Below are 20,623 nucleotides of genomic sequence, written 5' to 3'. Positions count from 1 at the left end.
GTGGAATACGTAAAGATACATGAGAACACAGGGTCATTTTTTTTTTTTAATCCACAAGTCCTACAACTTTATACAGTAAATAACAGTGCTAAAATAACAGTAAAAACTGTTAAATGTGCAAAAAGAAATGGGACATAAATTCAGAAGTACAGGGACACTTGTTTAGATGTGTAATTATAGTCTGCGTAAATATAAGAAAGGTTAAATAAATGTCATTTGATGTCAAATAAGATACCCCTTACATGTGAGAATCTGGACCTAAAAGCAAAAGTAAGGTGTTAAAAACTTTAAAAATGTTCTTTATATAGTTACATGAAGAGACTGAAGGATGAAGAGACTGAAAATAGGAAGACAATCTTCCTGAATGGAAATCAGAATTCATTGCTCATTGTTAGTTATACATTTCCTAGAAATGCTACTTTGAGAAGACTAGTTCCCATCCGGGTGTACCCTATTCTATATTTATAGAGGTCTTTACTCTGTACAAAGTGCTTTCACATTCCTATTACTTGCAGCACTGCAACATATAAGAAAAGACAGTGATATTTAGATAACAAAACAGAAACTCCTGGAAGCAAAAAAGCAGGATGACTCAAAGAGGGGAATTCCTGTTGCCCTAAAAGGATTGCAGGTATATAAAAATGCCCTACATATGCCGATCAAGAACTGCCTTTCATGTTCAGCATTTCTACTCCTTCCAAGAAGAGTATTAACACTGAAGCAGCAGCAACAGCAGTGAAAGACAAATATGAGCATGAAGGGCATGATTATAGTCTTGGCTGTGATATTCTGTGTTACAATTGTTCAAGGTATATAGTACTTTTTATTTCTTAACCTATAAATTTCATTTCTAATGCTTCAAATGTCTTTTCTTCCATCTTTTCCTAAATGATTCAGTTAATTTTTATTTAACCTCATACATTAGAAGTTACTATTGCTTTGACAGATAATATTTGAAGTGTATAATGCACTAGAGATGATTACTGAAACTAGAAATGATAAACTTCATGGAATTTTTGATTTGGGTACCATATTTGGCAAGAGCCTTTAGCAATAATCTTAAATGTATGTTAAGAAGATTTTATATGAGGGGCGGGGAGCCCGGGTGGCTTAGTCGGTTAAGCGTCTGACTTTTGTTTAGGTCATGATCTTGCGGTTTGTGGGTTCGAGCCCCACGTCGGGCTCTGTGCTGACTGCCAGCTCAGAGCCTGGAGCCTGTTTCAGAGTCTGTCACTCCCTCTCTCTCTGACCCTCCCCTGCTCACGCTGTCTCTCTTCCTCCTAGAAATAAAAAAATAAAAAAAAAATTTATATAAGGTAATGTTATTAGCTTCCTAGAAAAATTCTTCAGCCTAAAAGCAAAAGGCTAATAAACTTAATCTCTAATAAACTTTCATGTTTCCCTTTATTCTTTAATGGTCTGTTCACAAATTTAAAGGGAAAATCAACATCTACTTCAGTTCCTTTCCCAGTGACAGCAGTGTTAAGTGCTATTTGACAAATTGCTATCTTTATCCTTAATGAAAATCCTGTTTACCTTTTTCACCAGGATTATAAGCTACAGCCATCTGCTACAATCAGATGTATTAGTAACTGATGCTATGATCTGTTCTAGGTTTCCCCATGTTCAAAGGGGGACGCTGTCTTTGCATAGGCCCTGGAGTAAAAGCAGTGAAAGTGGCAGATATCGAGAAAGCCACCATAATTTACCCAAGTAACAACTGTGACAAAACAGAAGTGATGTAAGTAATGAACTCACTAAAGAGAACAGTGGTTTGAAGATTTTTGTTTTGTGTTTTTGTTTTGCTTATGTTTTTCCATTCAAAATTTAAGACTGTTTTGGATCTTCCTTTAACAGTATCACCCTGAAAGCACATAAAGGACAAAGATGCCTAAATCCCAAATCAAAGCAAGCAAACATTATAATCAAGGTAGGGTACCAGACTACTTCCATTTTATAATGGTTTTATCCAAGACAGATCTTTTGAAAGAACAGGCAACTGCAAATAAGATTCTATTATGATTTTATGTGAAGCATTTTGATAAGAGGTCTTTGGTTATAACTAGCTTTCCTTTCCTGCCATATATAGGTTTTACCTGACACCTCAATCATTTGGAGACAAAAACAGCACAATGTTTATAAAACTCTCATTTTCTCATTTCAGAAAATCAAAAGAATGAATTTTTTAAAATATCAAAATGTATGAAGTCCTGGGAAAGAAAATTTGAAAACCTAGAACAAGTTTAACTGTGACAACTGAAGTGATAAGAATTCCCCAATAGGAAAGTGATTTTCTCCTGCCTGTTGCAATGTACATTCATGCTTTTCTGGGTCAGTGAACCTCAGAGTTCTGTTTGTTATAATTTTTCTTTGACTATGAAAACATTTCTATCTCTATAAGTTATGTGTCTGTACTTGATCTATCTGCCATATTATAACCTTCAGTTACAATCGAGACATTAACATTATTCCTGGACTCAAGACCTTGTAAGTCAAAAGTATACATGTGTGTAATAAACATTCCCTAAGTAGTTTCTAATGCAAATCCATTTTTTACCCAAAAATCATACAGCACATATATATCTAGGAAAAAGTTCTTATGTATATTTCCATTTTATGAAAAGGCTATAATTCATGAAATGTACTATGAAAAACATAAGCTAAGGAAAACTAATATGAGTGCATATATTTCATTACTGAATTAATAGCTTTGGTCTTTATTTTTTCAGCAACTCGTTTTTCACTGAGATGTCTTAATGCAATAAAGATATATGTGTTTACTATGTATTTTGTTTTATCTATTCTTATAAATTGTAGGAATAGTTTGGACACATTTTATATATAAAATACTTTTGTCTACCAAAGAATGTTGAAAAATAAATATATGCAAATGTCTGGCAATCACCTTTACTTTTTGGGGTCCTTTTCTTTTTTTAATTTAAATTCCAATTAGTTAATATACAGTGTAGTATTAGCTTCAGGTGTAGAATTTTGTGATTCATACAACACCTGGTGCTCCTCACAATTGTCCTCCTTACTCCCTATCACCTATTCAACCCAACTCCCCACACACCTCCCCTATGGTAACCATCAATCAATTTGTTCTCTATAGTTAGGAGTCTGTTTCTTGACTTGCCCTCCTTTTTTTTTCCTTCCCTATGTTCATTTCCACATATGAGTGAAATCACATGGTATTTGTCTTTCTCTGACTTCTGTTACTTAGGATACTACTCTCTAGCTCCATCCACATCATTGCAAATGGCAAGATTTCATTCCTTTGGATGCCTAAGTAATAATCCATTTGTAACTATACCATATCTTCTTTATCCCTTCATCAGTAGATGAATATTTGGGCTCTTTCCGTAATTTGGCAGTTAAGATTAAGTACAATATCCATTCATGATAAAAACCGTCAACAAAGTAGGGCTAAAGGGAACATACCTCAACATAATAAAGGCCATATAGAAAAGACTCACAGATAATATCATTCTCAATGGGGAAAAACTGAGAGTTTTTTCTCTATGGCCAGGAACAAGGCAAGGATGTCCATTCTCACCACTGTTATTTAATACAGTACTGGAAACCCTAGTCACAGCAATCAGACAACAAAAAGAAGGCATCTGAATCAGCAAGGAGGAAGTCAAACTTTCACTATCTGCAGATGACACGATACTCTATATTGAAAACCTGAAGGGCGCCTGGGTGGCTCAGTCGGTTAAGCATCTGACTTCTGCTCAGGTCATGATCTCACCATTCGTGGGTTCGAGCCCTGCGTCAGGCTCTGTGCTGACAGCTGGCTCGGAGCCTGGAGCCTGCTTCGGATTCTGCATTTCCCTCTCTCTCTCTCTCTGACCTTCCCCTGCTCATGCGGTCTCTCTTTCTCTCTCAGAAATAAAAAGCATTAAAAAAAAAAAGAAAAACTGAAAGACTTCCAAAAAACTGCTAGAACTGATACACAAATTCAGTAAAGTTGCAGTATACAAAAATCAATGTACAGAAATCTAAGAAGCAGAAAAGGAAAGCAAGGAATCAATCCCATTTACAACTGCACCAAAATGTGTAAGATATCTAGGAAAAAACTGGGATTCTTTTTCTTAGAAAAACACATAACCTACATTTTTAGTCATGCCTACACCATAAAATTTTGGGATACCCAGTTTACTTTGCAAAGAATCAAAATCAGTTGTTTTTCCTACCCAAATCCCACAACCCTTCTTAAAACAAAAACAATTTTATGTTTTCCAAATATTAAGATGCCTTTAAACTTTTTAACTTCTATTTCAAGAAATATACAGCCAGCTGGCATCACACAGAATTGTTCAGAAATATGTTAATATGGGGTAGTTGTGAAAAACAACTGTCTCCTTTTTTTAAGGGGTCTTCCTAGGTTCAAACCCCTTTCTTACTTAGGGTAAATCCCTTATTATGGGAGTCTGGGTTGGAGGCCAAGAGAGAAAACCAAAGGAAGAAGATCCTCCCAGGCAACCAAAGCAAGGTCTTAGCCAAACCACTCCTATCCTAGACTTTGAACTCCAGCTACCACAAGATGCTATCAGTAAGGAAAGTATTTAAAGTGACAGTAGTAGTGTAAATCTGAGAATAGTAACTTCCTAAGGCATATTCCTGAGCATGACTATGGATAGTCCCTCCTGCAACCTAGCTCCCTTTGGATTTTTGTCCATTTTCCAAGCCTGATCTTCAGTCTTCCTGTAGATTCTTCAACAATTAATTCCTTTTCTCCTTAAGTTAAACAGTGTTGGTTTCCTTGTGTGTAACCAAAAATCTCAGCTGATACAACACTTTATATAGATTTTATATACATTTGAAAAATGAAAATATTTGTTATAGAATTATCATGATCAGGTATTTATGTTTATTTAAAAATAAATAAAAAACATTTTAATGTATCATTTGTTTATCTTTTCCATTGATATCAAAGAGCCAGCCATAAAGAAGGTCAGAGAATGGACAGAAAAGTAAATAGCAGAGCAGGGTGCCTGACATCAACAGGCCCTCTTACTGACTGGCTTTTTGACTGGTGCCTACAAGCAATGAGAAGCCAATTGTTATCCAGGATACTTGTACATAAATCTCTACAACTTATATCACATATTTACACTGTGATTTACAATATAGATATATACAGTATATGGATAATAACATATAGATATACAGCATATATATTTTACATATATATCATAAACTTATATAAATTTCCATATTGAAATGAGACACATATATACATTCCCTAGACAGTTTTAAGAGTTGGATCTAGGGGAGCCTGGGTGTTTCATTTAGTTAAATGTCCAACTTCAGCTCAGGTCATGATCTCATGGTTCATGGGTTCAAGCCCTTCATTGGGCTCTGTGCTGACAGCTCACAGCCTGGAGCCTGCTTCGGATTCTGTGTCCCCCCTGTTCTCTCTGCCTCTCCCCTGCTAATGCTCTTTCTCTCTCAAAATGAATAAACGTTAAAAATATATATATATATGTAGGAATAGAGTCCACACTCTTATCTCTATAAATGTTGCTGTCACTTCCTTGAACTCTTTACTCCCATCATATTCAATTATTTGTCATGTCCATGCTATCTGAAGTGTCCTCCTTCATTCAAGTATCCAATACCTACTATCTTCCGAGATTCTGTTCAAGAGTTACCTTCCATACAATGAGAAAAAATGAAATCTGGCCATTTGCAGCAACGTGGATGGAACTGAGGGTATTATGCTAAGTGAAATAGTCAGTCAGAGAAAGACAGACACCATATGTATCTAATACATGTATGTCTAATCATATGTGGATCTAGAGAAACTTAACAGAAGACCAAGGAGAAGGGGATGGGGTAAAAAAAAAAAAAGTTACAGAGAGGGAGGGAGCCAATTCATAAGAGACTCTTGAATACTGAAAACAAACTGAGGGTTGGTGGGGGGTGGAGGTGCGGGGGAAGATAGGCACTGAGGAGGGCACTTGTTGGGTTGAGCACTGGGTGTTGTATGGAAACCAATCTGACAATAAATTATATTTTTTTAAAAAAAGTGTTACCTGCCATAATCCTTTCCTGAGCCATCCCACACATATATACTGTAAAATGGACCATTCTCTTCTTACTATATCCACTATTCCACATGACTCTTACCTGCTTACAATGCCTTCCTCTCCTACAAGATTCTAAGACTACTTTTAGCAATCATGGGACCTCTTTGATGATCTCTGAGTGTCCATGGCTGGTTGTGAATTATCTTACAATACTTGCTTTGTCAGGATTAAGCTCATGTCATACTTATATGAACCCCTGTAGCACCCGTCTGTACCCTGGCAGATGCTCAATCCTTGCTAGTAAAATAAAACTCTTAGTGCCTAGAGCACCAAAAATCAAAGAGTTTTCACCAGCTTCTGCATAAAGTAGTCTTCTAGTTTTACACTAAGTAATCTTCACATTTGCACAGCTGGCATGTGTTGTATCAAATAATGTTCTCAAAACATACATAGGCGCTTTTCAAATACTTATTTTTCTAACTTATAGTAGTGACAGTCTTCTGAATCTTTTCTATTTTTTCACTGATTTGTCAATTATTGTTGTTTTTTAAAATTTTGCATTGAAATATATTTACATTATATATTAACACATACACTTAAAGTAATACAAAATATATATACTATTATAAGACAGTAGTCCTCAAAGTGTGACACCTCAATCCTCACCTGCTAGGAGTTCTTGAAACGCTTTCAGGAAGTCTATGAGTCAAAACTATTTTTATAGTAATAGTAAGACATTATCTGTCTTCTTTATTCTCATTCTCTCACGAGTTTCTCAGAGGCTAGCTGGCACATAATACTGCAACAAATTAAATGCACAACTAGATATGAGAATCTAGTTATCTTCTATTAAGCCAGACGTTAAAGACTTTAAAGAGATTTGCAAAAATGTGAAACAATGCTACTCTTTTCACAAATTTTTTTGTATGGGAAAATAGTTATTTTTCATAAAACTATGTTCTTTCTTTTTTTTAAAGTTTATTTATTTGAGAGAGACAGGGAGAGACAGAGTGACAGAGAATGTGCACATGAGCTGCGGAGGGGCAGAGAAAGAGGGAGAGAGAGAGTCCCAAGCAGGCTCCATGCTGTCATCACGTGGAGCCTGATTGGGGGCTCCATCTAACAAATCATGAGATCATGACCTGGGTTGAAATCAAGAGTCAGATGCTTAACTGACTGAGCCACCCAGGCACTCCATGTTATTTCTGTTAATATTAAATGGGCTTATCACTAGGTTCCAGTAACATCCTTTTTCTTTACCTTGCCTCTTTTTGAGCTTCTCACAGATGCCCTCGGCCACCCATGTTGGTTCCTTTAATCTTATACACATCTTCATTAAATCCTTTTAAGAATTCCAGCTGAACGTACCCTCAGTTTTCTTCCAGGTCCCTGTCTGATACACACTCCCCTTGAGCCTGCTTCAGAGAGATTCATCAAAAAAACCTGTTTCTTCTTGAGGAACAATTGATGGACTAATTTCAGATGATCAGGTGCCTTGATCTGTTGGTTGATGTCAAAGATTTTGTCACTAGAGGCTGATAACAAAAGCAACTTGCAGAGGCAGTACAGTAGAAGAGTTAAGAGGCTCTGGAGTTAGCAATCTAATAGCTGTCTGAATAGCAATCCTGCTACAGAATCCTATTTTGGCTTATTACAAAACAGGGATAGGTTTCCTCCACTATCTGAAAGTAGATCATTCCTATGAAATTTCATAAGCCAAAATGTTGTAAAGCAAAGAAACAATTACCATTCATTAATACGGAAATTTTTTGAGTGTTTCCAAACCCAAAAAATAACCTCTCTTAGGTTTTTGTGATACCTTAAGACACATCTTTCTAACAGATGAACAAAAGAAATAAAGATGAAGCACAGATGGTCATAGACACAGCTCAGAGCTATGGCATCTTGATCCTCAGTGCAGTTCCTAGTAAAGGAGCTTGGCAGGGTCATGCTTGCTGTTTGGGGTGTGCACTGTCTCTATCATGGCTCTGCAAAACAAATGCTGAATCCCATTTTCACTTTTCACCTTTTCCGGTAAAAACAGAAATCCTCTCTGGATTTCTTTCAGTTGGTGAAAACAGACACTGAATTCTTTGTTTACTATTCCCTCGTTTTTAAAACTGTCTTTTGTAAAAGCAAAGTGGTTTAACCATGAACTTTGAAAAATGCATGGGATACTTGTACACTTTATAAAGTGACCTTTAAGATTAAACATGATAAATTTAAGATTAAACGTAAACTTAAAAAACAACACAATTTAGCACAAAACATGGTATTAATTTTGACATATTATTAAAATTAATACTAAGCATTTTTTGCAGACAGTTAAGAAGAAAATCAGCCATCCTTTTGATTCCTTGTATTAAGAATCATGCATAACTTCAGATCCCCTGTATTGGGGGTATTACGCCACATTTCTTTGGCTCCTCTCCAAAGGAGAAATAAGGTATCTAAAACTATTTCCCTGAAGTGTGGACTTTATGGTAAATTAATATTTTAATGACTCTCAGGTGTACAGATTTGAATTAATCATTTTAGCTGATAATACATATACTATCATCTCTGATCCATGCACATATATATATATTTATGATAGAACAAAGACCTATCATCCAATTAAGAACTAGAACATTAATAGTTACTTAAAATATAGCTATAACTATGTTCCTTCCCTATCACATTCCCTTGCCTCCTCTAACTCCAAGATATTTAATACCCTGAATTCTGTGTTTATTATTCCCTCGTTTTTAAAACTATGGTAAAAGAAACATAACATTTTGCTATCTTAACCATTTTTTAGTGTACAGTTCAGTGGCATTAAGTACATTCATACTGGTGTACAATCACTGCTCCTTTGCTTTTTAAAAAGATTTCTAGGGGCGCCTGGGTAGCTCAGTTGAGCATCTGACTTCAGCTCAGGTCTGATTTCACTATATGTGGGTTTGAGCCCCACATCGGGCTCCGTGCTGACAGCTCAGAGCCTAGAGCCCGCTTTGGATTCTTTGTCTCCCTCTCTCTCTGCCCCTCTGCCACTCACACTCTGGGTCTCTCTCTCTCTCAAATATGAGTAAACATTAAAAAATTTTTTTGAAGATTTCTATAAACATAAACAAAATATTATTTGACTTTAGTTTTACTGAACTTTATAAAAAGGCTAATCATTCTATATTTAATCTCAACATTATTTTACTTGGCACTATTTTAGAAAAATTCACCTACATTTTCTAGAAACAAGTCTTCCTTGTCTTTTGTCTTTTTATTTGCAAGTATTTCATGTTTTTACATAATTATTGTTGCTACTATAAATTTTCTTTGAATAACATTTTAAATAGTTTGTTACTGATGTAGAAAGCATATGGGGCACCTGGGTGGCTCAGTCGGTTAAGCATCCAACTTCAGCTCGGGTCATGATCTCAGGGTTCATGAGTTTGAGCCCCACATCAGGCTCTGAGCCCACTTTAGATCTTATGTCCCCCTCTATCTCTGTCCCTCCCTACTGGTTCTCTTTCTTAAAATAAATAAATAAACTTTAAAAAGAGGATAATGCATTGATCTTCTACCTATCCACTTTTTTTGTAATATTTTGTAAGTTCTTTTGAGTATTCTATGCAATCTTCTCTGCAAAACTGTATTTCTTCCCTCTCAATTCTTACAAATTCCTCTTTTTTGTTGTTTTATTTTTCAGGCTAGGACTTACAGTACAAAAAAAAGGAAGTGAAAAACAGGCATCTTTGTCTTGTTTTGTAAAATCTCAGTGTACTTTATCATAGGTAAGACAAGTTATCTAAATAAGCCCTTTCCTAAGAGTAAATGCTGCATGATTCTAACCCCCAGTTCTACCAAGAGAGTCACACCTTTAGCTGCAGACTAACAGAAACATCTGATAACACAAATAACTTCTCTCTGGAGAGAGAAGATACTATTTGCTGCACACAGGAGAAAAGCAGAACTCCATAAATCTGGCCAGAGAGCTGGCTATATTTGTGAAATGTTGGCTGGTGAAAAACTCATTTAGATTTGTTAAAATACCTTCTAATCTGCTGTCATCTTTAGAACCTGAAAAGTGAATGGGTTAAGTGTTCCAAGGAGTACCTGAGCATAAGAAAACTGAAGCACATACAGATATAACAATTTGTCTAAGATAACAGAGCAAGTGAGAGACAAATCTATATATTATCTCTCTAAATGTCTAACCCATCTCATCATCCCATCCTCAAGTGTGAGGAAAGCAAAACACTGCATGGTCTAAACGGTATCCAAACAGAAGCTATTCTCAGCCTTCCCAATCATGATGATTTTAAGGGTCTACCACCCACTCTGCACTTTGCTCATGCTGCTGGTGAATGATGAAACATATAAATAATTTAAAAATATGTAACGAGTAATAACAAACAACATCAGCTAAGGAAATCTTGTGGGAATTCAATCAAAAATATGAAAGAGAAAGCTATGCCCTCCTCTCCCACACACTGTCCAAGGAGTATTCTACATCAACTGAGGGAATTCCCAGTCTACAGAAATCACTGAACTCCTGCTCACTTTTTAGGAAATTTCTTCTAAGCACACTGGTTTCTCGGAATGCGTTTTTTTCTTGGTCTGTAACAAATCAGTCAGCGGGCATTGTTTCCTTTGGCCTGATGCCATAATTAGAGCATTAAAGATCAGTCGGCAGCATCTGAAACTGAAACTAAAGACAGACTATTTCCTTAACTCTTGTTTTATTTTAAAAACTAGACTCAGATCAGCGATACAAAAGAAAGTGAATATATCCAAAGCTTTGAAAAAGGTGGAATATGAATTTAAGAAAAGTTATAATTTAGATTTTTATTCAAATAATTCATGTAGTCTTGGCTGTGCATGTAACAAGTAAGAGCTGGCTTGCTATTGTCCCTAAAAAGTTGATTTTTCCCCCTAATTTTTCTCCATATTGATAACACAAAGTTTCTCTCCCCATATTGATAACACAAAGTTTCTCTCCCCTGAAGCAAATTTCCATTCAAAACAAGAATAGAAGGATCCTTTGTTTTGATTCTATACTCATCAGACAGCATTCATATTGCTAATTCAACTTTCCAGATACTATATAATACTGGAACAGAGTGACTTGGATACCAGACCCAATATTCCCAGTCACTGGGAGATCCTAATTATAGAATAAATTGTCTTTTTTGTTTTCTTCTTAGTCTCTTATAGATTTGGTCAATGGAACTAATTCTTTGACAAAATTAATTCTTTACTCTTGATGATTAGAAAAAAATGGGAGTTTCTGGACTGTAAAACTGAGAACCAGGTCCTACAGAATCCCAAAAAGGCATTAGCATTCCTATGAGACTCTACCAACCAGACTGATTAGGCTGGCTTCCCTCCATTTGTTGTGACATTTCTCTAATTGCATATGTTTTCCCTTCCTAGCCATCTTTCTAAATAAATACAGTAGCATTCATGTAAACACTCTTGGTCATAATGAATATACTCTTCTATGAACCTCCGTATTATTTATTGTCTGAATCACTCATTTGGCACTGATCACAGAGTTTCTTTTATTGATACTGTTTCATAATTTTTGCTCTTTCCAATTAGAATGTAACCCATTAACGACAGACATTGGATCACATCCCCTGGGATTAGCTTGATTACTAACATAAAGTATACAAACAATAATGAGAACAAGCACAACTCTCCTCATTATTCCTCTAACACCATCCATGGCCGTATATGTAATGCACATGGAAGAGTTTGCATTCCTTCATTTATTCAATGCATAATTATAGGGAACTTTCAATGAATACTTAAGAAGCCTTTTAGAAGTATCATACTTACCCCATAGTCCTTGGAATGAAGATTCTGGACTACTAGCTGGGAATGTTTGTATTGATTCTACTTACTTGAATCCATACTAACTCCTGAGGAAATTATAGTCTTAAGTTAAACTTGGTTCCTAAATCTAGAAAAATCAATAATACCCACGTCCTAATGTAGAAATTCTTTTTGAAGACATACAATTCTTATTTATGCTGTTTCTTAAAGTCTGTATAGATCCATCCATCCATCCTCCTATACAGTATTTACTGAATATCTTCCATATGCCAAGTGATATTCTAATCTAATGGCTAGGGATGCAGGTGAATAAGACTGATAAAGTACCGGCTCTTTTAGGTTTTTATGCTTTATTGTGGAAAAACAGACACTAAACTAATAAAAAACAGACTAACCAAGTATCAGATAAAAAGAAATACCAAGCAGAGTATTAAAATAAGATCATGGCTGCTTTAGATTGTATGTTACGAAAAGGCACCAAAGAGTTAGTCAGTTAAGTGTCCAACTTCAGCTCAGGTCATCATCTCAAGGTTAGTGGATTTAAGCCCCCATCAGGCTCTGTGCTGACAGCTCAGAGGCTGGAGCCTGCTTCAGATTCTGTGTCTCCTTCTTTCTCTGCCCCCTCCCCTGCTCATGCTCTGTGCCTCTGCCTCTCAAAAATAAATATTCAAAAAAAGTTTTTTAAAAGGCACTAAAACTCAAATGTCCAGAAGGAAATCACCTGTGCATAAAACAGGGAAAAGTATTCCAGATAAAGAAAACAGCTAATCACTGTGACTAGAGTGTAGCAGCTTAGAAAAAACAATGTGAGATGAAGACAGATGAATAGGTAGGAGACAGATCACAGAGAACTTGGTTAAACTAGTTACAAAATCAGATTTAATTCTAAGTATAACTAGAAGTTGCTGGAGGGTCATAAGAAGACGAGTGACATGGTAACTTTTGTTTCTAAAATATCATTGTTGGGGTGCCTGGGTGGCTCAATAGATTAGGCATCTGACCCCTTTTTTTAAATTTTTTTTAAATGTTTTATTTCTGAGAGAGTGAGGCAGCATGAGCAGGGGTGGCTCAGACAGAGAGGAAGACACAGAATCGGAAGCAGGCTCTAGGCTCTGAGCTAGCTGTCAGCACAGAGCCCAACGTGGGGCTCGAACCCACGAACCATGAGATCATGACCTGAGCCAAAACTGGATGCTTAGCCCACTGAGCCACCCAGGTGCCCTGGCATCTGACTCTTGATCTCAGAGTGTGATTTAAAAAAATCACTCTGCTCTGCTACAGGAATGAAAAAGAATGAAAGTGTACATCTAAAAAAAAAAAAAAAAGGTTTCTACAAAAAATGTTTGTGGTAGCTTTATACATAACAACTAAAATCTCAAAAGAGCTGAGGTGTCCATTGTCAAGAGAACTGATAAACCAAATGGTATATTTGTGTAATGGAATACTATGCAGCAGTGAAGACAAACAAAACACTAACTCAAGGAACTACATAGATGAATCTAAGAAATATGCTAAGAGGGTTTGAGGAGGAGTTAAGATGGCAGAGCAGTAGGGGACCCTATGCTTGCCTCAACTTTTGAACACAGCTAGATAAATATCAAATCATTCCCAACAACTAAGAAATCGGTATTAATGCTGTGAGAATAAACTGAAGAACTAGAGGGAGAAAAGAAATCACATCATGGAAGGCAGTAGGTGTGATGACTGGGGATAAAAGAATCGCGGGTACCGTGGAGGGGAAGGAATCTTGGTGTCTGAGAGAGGAGAGAGAGAGAAACAGAGAAAGCAGCACAGGGGACTGCATGAGAGAAACATTTCCCCAGACCTGTTGACTGGGAAAACTAGAGTGGCTGATTATCCCAAGTTTTTACAAGCAGTGGAGCTAAAATCTTAAGTTTTAAAAGTCTCTACCACCACCAGGTAGAGACCAGCCGGCACAGCAGTGCTCCTGTGGGGAAGGGGGGCAGGGGCCTAGAGCAGACAGAATGATCTGAGGATCCCCTAGGTCACATTATGAGAGACAGTTTCTCTTCTTAGAGTGCACTTGGGAGAAGTGGCATGGCCTCTCAGAGACAAAAGAGCTGGTGGGCACCAATGTGCCTGCTGAGGGCACCAAAACTTGGTGCCAGCTCTTTGCTGTGCTTTACCATCAACTCCAACACCTGTGCAAAAGCTGCTACAGCTTTTCTGGACTAACCAGCACCAGCTGCAGAGTGGTGAGACCCTCCCCCAGAGGATCAGTGCCTGTTCCCACCTGGCCAGGTCCCCAAAATTTGGAGTTCTGAAACCTGGGTACATGCCTAAGATAAAACACAGGAGTTGTGTGCCTCCTAACATGCAGATAGCTTGGACACTGGGTGAAGGCAGGGATCTTATGGAAGCCGGGAACATAAAAGGGGAAATTGTTCACTCTTCTGTGAAGGGCCCCATCCCCCTGCACACTGCAGGTACATCTATATTAGGGCAATTTGGTCTGAAAACCAGCTTAGCGAGCCCCTCCACCAGACCAGCATAAACTCCTTGCACAAGCAAAGGATACTGATCATAGAGTGCTGTAAAGCTTCAGCTCTAGAGGTAATAGGATCTAGCCTCTTTTAACAAGCAAACCGAAACACACCTACTTAAAACTTGCTACACAGTGGACACACACTCCCTGTGCAGGCAAGAAGAAACTGCAGTGGACTGACCTGAGGGAAAGAACACCTAAAACACAACAAGAGTGCACACTCTGAAACAATTTCTGAAACACAAGGCCCTAGACAGTATAGATCTTTTTCTTAATGTAGCCATTACTCTCAGGAGAATGAAATATAAATAGGCTTTACTAATACCCCAAAAAACAGTAACAGACAAAATGCCAAAATGGAGGAATTCACCCCCAAAAAAGAACAGGAAGATCTCTAAGCCAGGAATCTAATCAAAATAGATAAGTAACATTCCTGAACCAGAATTTAAAACAATCATAAGAATACTAGACAGGCTTGAGAAAAGCATAAAAGACACTAGAGAATCTCTTACACTTCAGAGATAAAAGAATGAAAAACTAGTCAGGTCAAATAAAAAATGCTATAATCGAGATGCAAACCAACAGATAATAATGACAACAAAGACAAAGTAGAAGAATAAATCAATGACAGAACAGGTAAAATTATGGAAAATATGAATCTGAAAAGAAGAGGGAAGGAAAATTAATTAGATCACAAATGCAGAGTTAAGGAACTCAGCAACTCCAAAAAAGTATAACAACATTTGTATCATAAAAATCTTAAGAGGAGTAAGGAGAAGAGCAGAAGGTTTGAGCAAATTAGAGCTGAAAAACTCCTTCGTCTGGGGAAGGAAACAGACATCAAATTCCAGGAGGCACAGAGAACTTCCATTAAATTCAATAAAACCCAGCCAACACCAACACATACCATAAAATTTTTAAAATACAGAGATAAGAATCCTTAAACAGCAAGGGAAAAGAAATCCCTAACCTACAAGGGAAGAAAAATAAGGTTCACAACATCTCTCTCCAAAGAAACCTGGCAAGCCATAACAGAGTGGTATAATATACACAACCTGTTGAAGGGGGAAAATATGCAGCCATGAATGCTTTATCTAGCAAGGCTGTCATTCAGAATTAAAGGAGAGATAAAGAATTTCACTGGGAAACAGACAAAAAGGAGGTTGTGACTGCTAACCCAGACCTGCAAGAAATACTAAAGGGGTCTCATTGAGTGGGAAAGACCAAAAGCCACAAAGACTGCGGGGGAGGGACACAGAAAACCTCTGGAAACAGTGCCTTTAGAAATAACACAATGGCACTAAATTCTTACCTAGCCATAATTACTCTGAATGTAAAATGGACTAAATGCTCCAAAGAAAATGGGTATCAGACTGGATAAGGAAACAAGACCTATCTATATGCTGCTTACAGAAGACTCATTTAAGTTTTTTTTTAATTTTTATTTTTGAGAGAGAGACCAAATGCAAGCAAAGGAGGGGCAGAGAGAGAGGGAGACACAGAATCGAAATAAGGCTCCAGGTTCCAGACTGTCAGCACAAAGTCTGAAGCAGTTCTTGAACTTGTGAACCCCAATATCATGACCTGAGCCAAGGTCGGGACATTTAACTGACAGAGCCACCAGGTGCCCCAGAACCCTTATTTTAGCCCTACAGAACCTGCAGATTGAAAATGATGGGATGGAGAATCATCTATCATGCCAAGGAAAAACAGAGGAAAGCTGGAGTAGCCATACTTCTATCAAACAAAATATATTTTAAGCCAAAGACTGTAACAAGAAATGAAGGGTACTATATCATAATTGTTCATAAGTACTATATCACAATTGTTTTACAATTGTAAAAACAAGTTGGAAGCATCCAAATATATAAATAAATTAATAACAAATATAAAGAAACTCATTGATAATAATAGTAGGGGGCTTTAACACCCCACTTAAGAAATGAACAAATAGGGGCGCCTGGGTGGCTTAGTCGGTTAAGCGTCCGACTTTCGCTTAGGTCATGATCTCGCGGTTCGTGGGTTCGGGCCCCGCGTCGGGCTCTGTGCTGACTGCCAGCTCGGAGCCTGGAGCCTGTTTCAGTCTGTGACTCCCTCTCTCTCTGACCCTCCCCTGCTCACACTGTCTCTCTCTCTCTCCCCTAGAAATAAATAAAACATTAAAAAAAAAAGAAATGAACAAATAATCTAAGCAATCAACAAGGAAAGAATGGCTTTGAGTGACACACCAGACCACATGGACTTAACACAAATATTCAGAACACTTCATCCTAAAACAGAATACATATTCCTTTCAAGTGTGCATGGAACATTCCCCAGAATAGATCACAAATCAGCCCTCAACAAGTATAAAGAGACCAAGATCATACCATGCATACCTTCAGACCACAATGCTATGAAACGTGAAGTCAAGCACAAGAAAAAATATGGAAAGACCACCAATACATGGAGGTTAAAGAACATCCTACTCAAGAATAAATGGGTTAACCAAGGAATTAAAAAAGAAATTAAAAATTACATGGAAGCAAATGAAAATGGAAACAGGGCAGTTCAAAACATCTGGGATGCAGCAAAGGTGGTGCTAAGACTGAAGTACATAGCAATATGGGTCTACTTCAAAAATGAAGAAAACTCTCAAATATACAATCTAACCTTATGCCTAAAGGACCTAAAAAAAGGAACAGAAAATACAGCCCAAGTCCAAGACAAGAAGAGAAATAATAAAGATTAGAGCAAAAATAAATGATCTAGAAACAAAACAAAACAACCAGTAGAATAGCTTAATGAAACTAAAGCTCCTTCTTTGAAAGAATTAGTAAAATTAATAAACCCCTAGCCACACTTGCCAAAAATAATAAAAAAAGGACCAAATAAAGTCACAAATTAAAGAGGAAAGATCATAACCAAAACCACCGAAACACAATTATGAGAACATTATGAAAAAATTTGCTAACAAATTGGGCAATCTGGAAGAAATGGGATAATTCCTAGAAACATACAAACCACCAACACTGAAATAGGAATAGAAAATTTGAACAGACCCATAACCAACAAAGAAATAGAGTCAGTAATCAAAAATCTCCCAACAAACAAAAGTCTAGGGCCAGATGCCTTCCCAGGGAAATTCTACCAGACATTTAAAGAAGAGTGAATAGCTATTCTTTTCAAAATGTTTCAAAAAATGAAAATGGAAGGAAAACTTCCAAACTCATTCTACAAGGCCAGCATTACCTTGATTCCAAAATGAGACAAAGACCCCACTAATAAGGAGAATTACAGGCCAATATCCCTGATGAACATGGATGCAAAAATTCTCAGCAAGATATCAGCAAATCAAGTCCAATAGTACATTATTAAAAGAATCATTCACCACTATCAAGTGAAATTTATACTTGGGCTGCAAAGGTGATTTAATATTCACAAATTAATCAACATGATACACCACATTAATAAAAAAAAGGGTAAGAACCATTTGACCCTCTCAGTAGATGCAAAAAAGCATTTGACAAAATACAGCATCCATTCTTGATAAAAGTCCTCAACAAAGCAGGAACAGAGGGAACATACCTCAAGATCATAAAAGCCATATAAGAAAGACCCACAGCTAATATCATCCTCAGTGAGGGAAAAAATGAGAGCTTTTCCTTTGGTCAGAAACAAGACAGGGATACCCACTCTCACCACTGTTATGTAACATACTACTGGGAGTCATAACCTCAGCAATGAGATAACATAAAGAAATAAAAGGCATCCAAATTTTTAAGAATTCAAACTTTTACTATTCACAGACTACATGCTAACTCTTCATAGAAAATCTGAAAGACTCCACCAAAAAATTTGGTAGAACTGATATGCAAGTTCAGCAAAGCCTCATTATATAAAATCAATGTACAGAAATCTGTTACATTTCTATATAACAACAATCAAGCAGCAGGAAGAGAAATCAAGGAACTGATCCCATTTACAACTGCACAAAAATCCCTAAGACATCTAGGAATAAAACTAACAAAAGACACAAAAGATATGTACTCTGAAAACTACAGAACATTTATGAAAGAAATTGAAGAGGACCCAAAGAAACTGAAAAACATTTCATGCTCATAAAGTGGAAGAACAAACATTGTTAAAATGTCTATAATACTCAAAGCATATGTAATGCAATCCCTACCAAAATGCTACTGGCATGTTTCAGAGCTAGAACAATCATACACTTTATATAGAATCACAAAAGATCCCAAATAGTCAAAACAATCTTGAAAAAGAAAAGCAAAGCTGAAGGCATCACAATTCTGGACTTCAAGCTATATTATACCGCTGTAATCATTAAGACAGTATAGTACTGCCACTGAAACTGAATCAATGAAAGAGAATAGAAAACCCAGAAATGGATCCACAACTATATGACCAACTAATCTTTGACAAACCAAGGAAGACTATCCAATGGAAAAAAAAAAAATAGTCGCCTCAACAAATGGTGTTGGGAAAACTGGTCAACATGCAGAAGAATGAAGGTGGACACTTTCTTACACTGTACACAAAAATAAACTCAAACTGTATGAAAGACCTAAATGTGACCCAAGAAACCATCAAAATCCTAGAGAACACAGACAGCAACCCCTTTGACCTTGGCTGCAGCAACTTCGTAATAGACAAGTCTGAAGGCACAGAAAACAAAAAGCAAAAATAAACTATTGTGATTTTATCAAGATAAAAAGCGTCTATACAGTGAAGGAAACAAGCAACAAAGACAACTTACAAAATGGAAGAAGATCATTGCAAATAACATATCAGATAAAAGGTTAGTATCCAAAATCCATAAAGAACTTATCAAACTCACACCCCAAAGATAAATAACCTGGTTAAGTAATGGGCAGAATACATGAACACTTTTCCAAAGAAGACATCCAGACAGCTAACAGACAAATGAAAAGATGCTCAACATCACTCATCATCAGGAAAATACACATCAAAACCCCAAGGACATACCACCTCATACCTGTCAGAATAGCTAAAATTAACAACAAAGAAAACAGCAGGTTTTGGAAAGTACATGGCAAAAGGGAAAGAACACTCTCACACTGTTTGTGAAAATGCAAACTGGTACAGCAACTCTGGAAAATGGTATGGAGGTTCCTCAAAGGGTTAAAAATAGGGGTTCCTGGACAGCTCAATTGGTTGAGCATCTGATGATTTTGGCCCAGGTCATGATCCCAGGATTGTGGGATCAAGCCTTGCATCATGCCATGTTCAGCAGGGAGCCTGTTTTGAGATTCCTCCCCCTCCCTCCCTGCTCCTCTCCCTTGCTCATGCCCTCTCTCTAAAGAAAAAATAAAAATAAAAATACAACTACCCTATGACCCAACAATTGCACTACACTACTAGGTATTTACCCAAAGGATACAAAAATACTGACTCCAAGGGGCACATGCACCCTGAGGTTTATAGCAGCATTATCAACAACAGACAAATTATGGGAAAAACCAAATATCCATCAACTGCTAAATGGATAAAGAACAACTGGTGTATACACGCACACACACAAACACACACACACACACACAATGGAATATTACTCAGCCATAAAAAAAAAAAAATGAAATCTTGGGGCACTTGGGTGGCTCAGTCAGGTGAGCAACCGACTCTTGGCTCAGTTCATGGTCCCACAGTCATGAGAACAAGCCCTGTGTTAGGCTTCATGCTGAGCCTGCTTAAGATTCTTTCTCCTCTCTTCCCCTCTCCCTTGCGTGCTCTCTCTCCCTCAAAAACTTAAAAAAAAAAAAAAAAAGGAATGAAATCATGCTTTTTGCAACAATGTGGATGGAGCTGGACTGTATTACACTAAGTGAAATAAGTCAGAGAAAAACAAATACCATGATTTCACTAATATGTGTAATTTAAGAAACAAAACAGATGAACATAGGGTAAGGAGAAAAAGGGACAGAGAAAAGTAAACCATAAGAGACTCTTAACTATAGAGAACTGAGGATTGATGAAGGGATGTGGGTGTGCAATGGGCTACATGGGTGATGGGTATTAAGGTGGGCACTTGTAATGAGCTGAGTTTATATGTAAGTGATGAATCACTTTATTCTATCCATGGAACCAATTTTACTCTCTGCGTTAACTAAAATTTAAACTAAAACATGAAATTAAAAATAAAATACATAAATATATAAATATTTAAAATATCACAAAAAGCCGTGCACAAAAGAATACATACTAAAATCGTTCTGTTCACATGAAGTTCTAGAAGAGACAAAACAAA

The 20,623-nt window shown here is 36.9% G+C and overlaps 2 protein-coding genes across 6 annotated transcripts in view; one reads left to right on the top strand and one right to left on the bottom strand.

Moving 5' to 3' along the window:
- The window catches only part of ART3 (ADP-ribosyltransferase 3 (inactive)), a 148,057-nt gene that overhangs the window by 95,354 nt on the left and 32,080 nt on the right, over positions 1-20,623 (bottom strand). The window lies entirely within an intron of this gene.
- On the top strand, positions 604-2,305 carry CXCL11 (C-X-C motif chemokine ligand 11). Its single transcript, XM_077751343.1, has 4 exons — positions 604-809; positions 1,615-1,741; positions 1,858-1,930; positions 2,165-2,305. Exons 1-4 carry the CDS (start codon positions 749-751, stop codon positions 2,204-2,206), a joined length of 303 nt encoding a protein of 100 aa, XP_077607469.1. The 5' UTR covers positions 604-748; the 3' UTR covers positions 2,207-2,305.

Source organism: Crocuta crocuta, unplaced genomic scaffold (genome assembly GCF_008692635.1).
Source record: "Crocuta crocuta isolate KB4526 unplaced genomic scaffold, BGI_CrCroc_1.0 scaffold1, whole genome shotgun sequence".
In the NCBI taxonomy this organism is placed as follows: Eukaryota; Metazoa; Chordata; class Mammalia; order Carnivora; family Hyaenidae; genus Crocuta; species Crocuta crocuta.
Note: the sequence above shows the minus strand (reverse complement) of the source record. Positions and strands in the feature narration are given on the sequence as shown.

What these genes read in the sequence shown, in the direction of transcription:
- CXCL11 (XM_077751343.1), top strand. Translation starts at nt 749, where the DNA reads ATGAGCATGAAGGGCATGATTATAGTCTTGGCTGTGATATTCTGTGTT. An exon ending in CTGTGTTACAATTGTTCAAG is followed by an intron (nt 810 to 1,614) that starts GTATATAGTACT and finishes GATCTGTTCTAG; the next exon opens with GTTTCCCCATGTTCAAAGGG. An exon ending in AAGCAAACATTATAATCAAG is followed by an intron (nt 1,931 to 2,164) that starts GTAGGGTACCAG and finishes TTCTCATTTCAG; the next exon opens with AAAATCAAAAGAATGAATTT.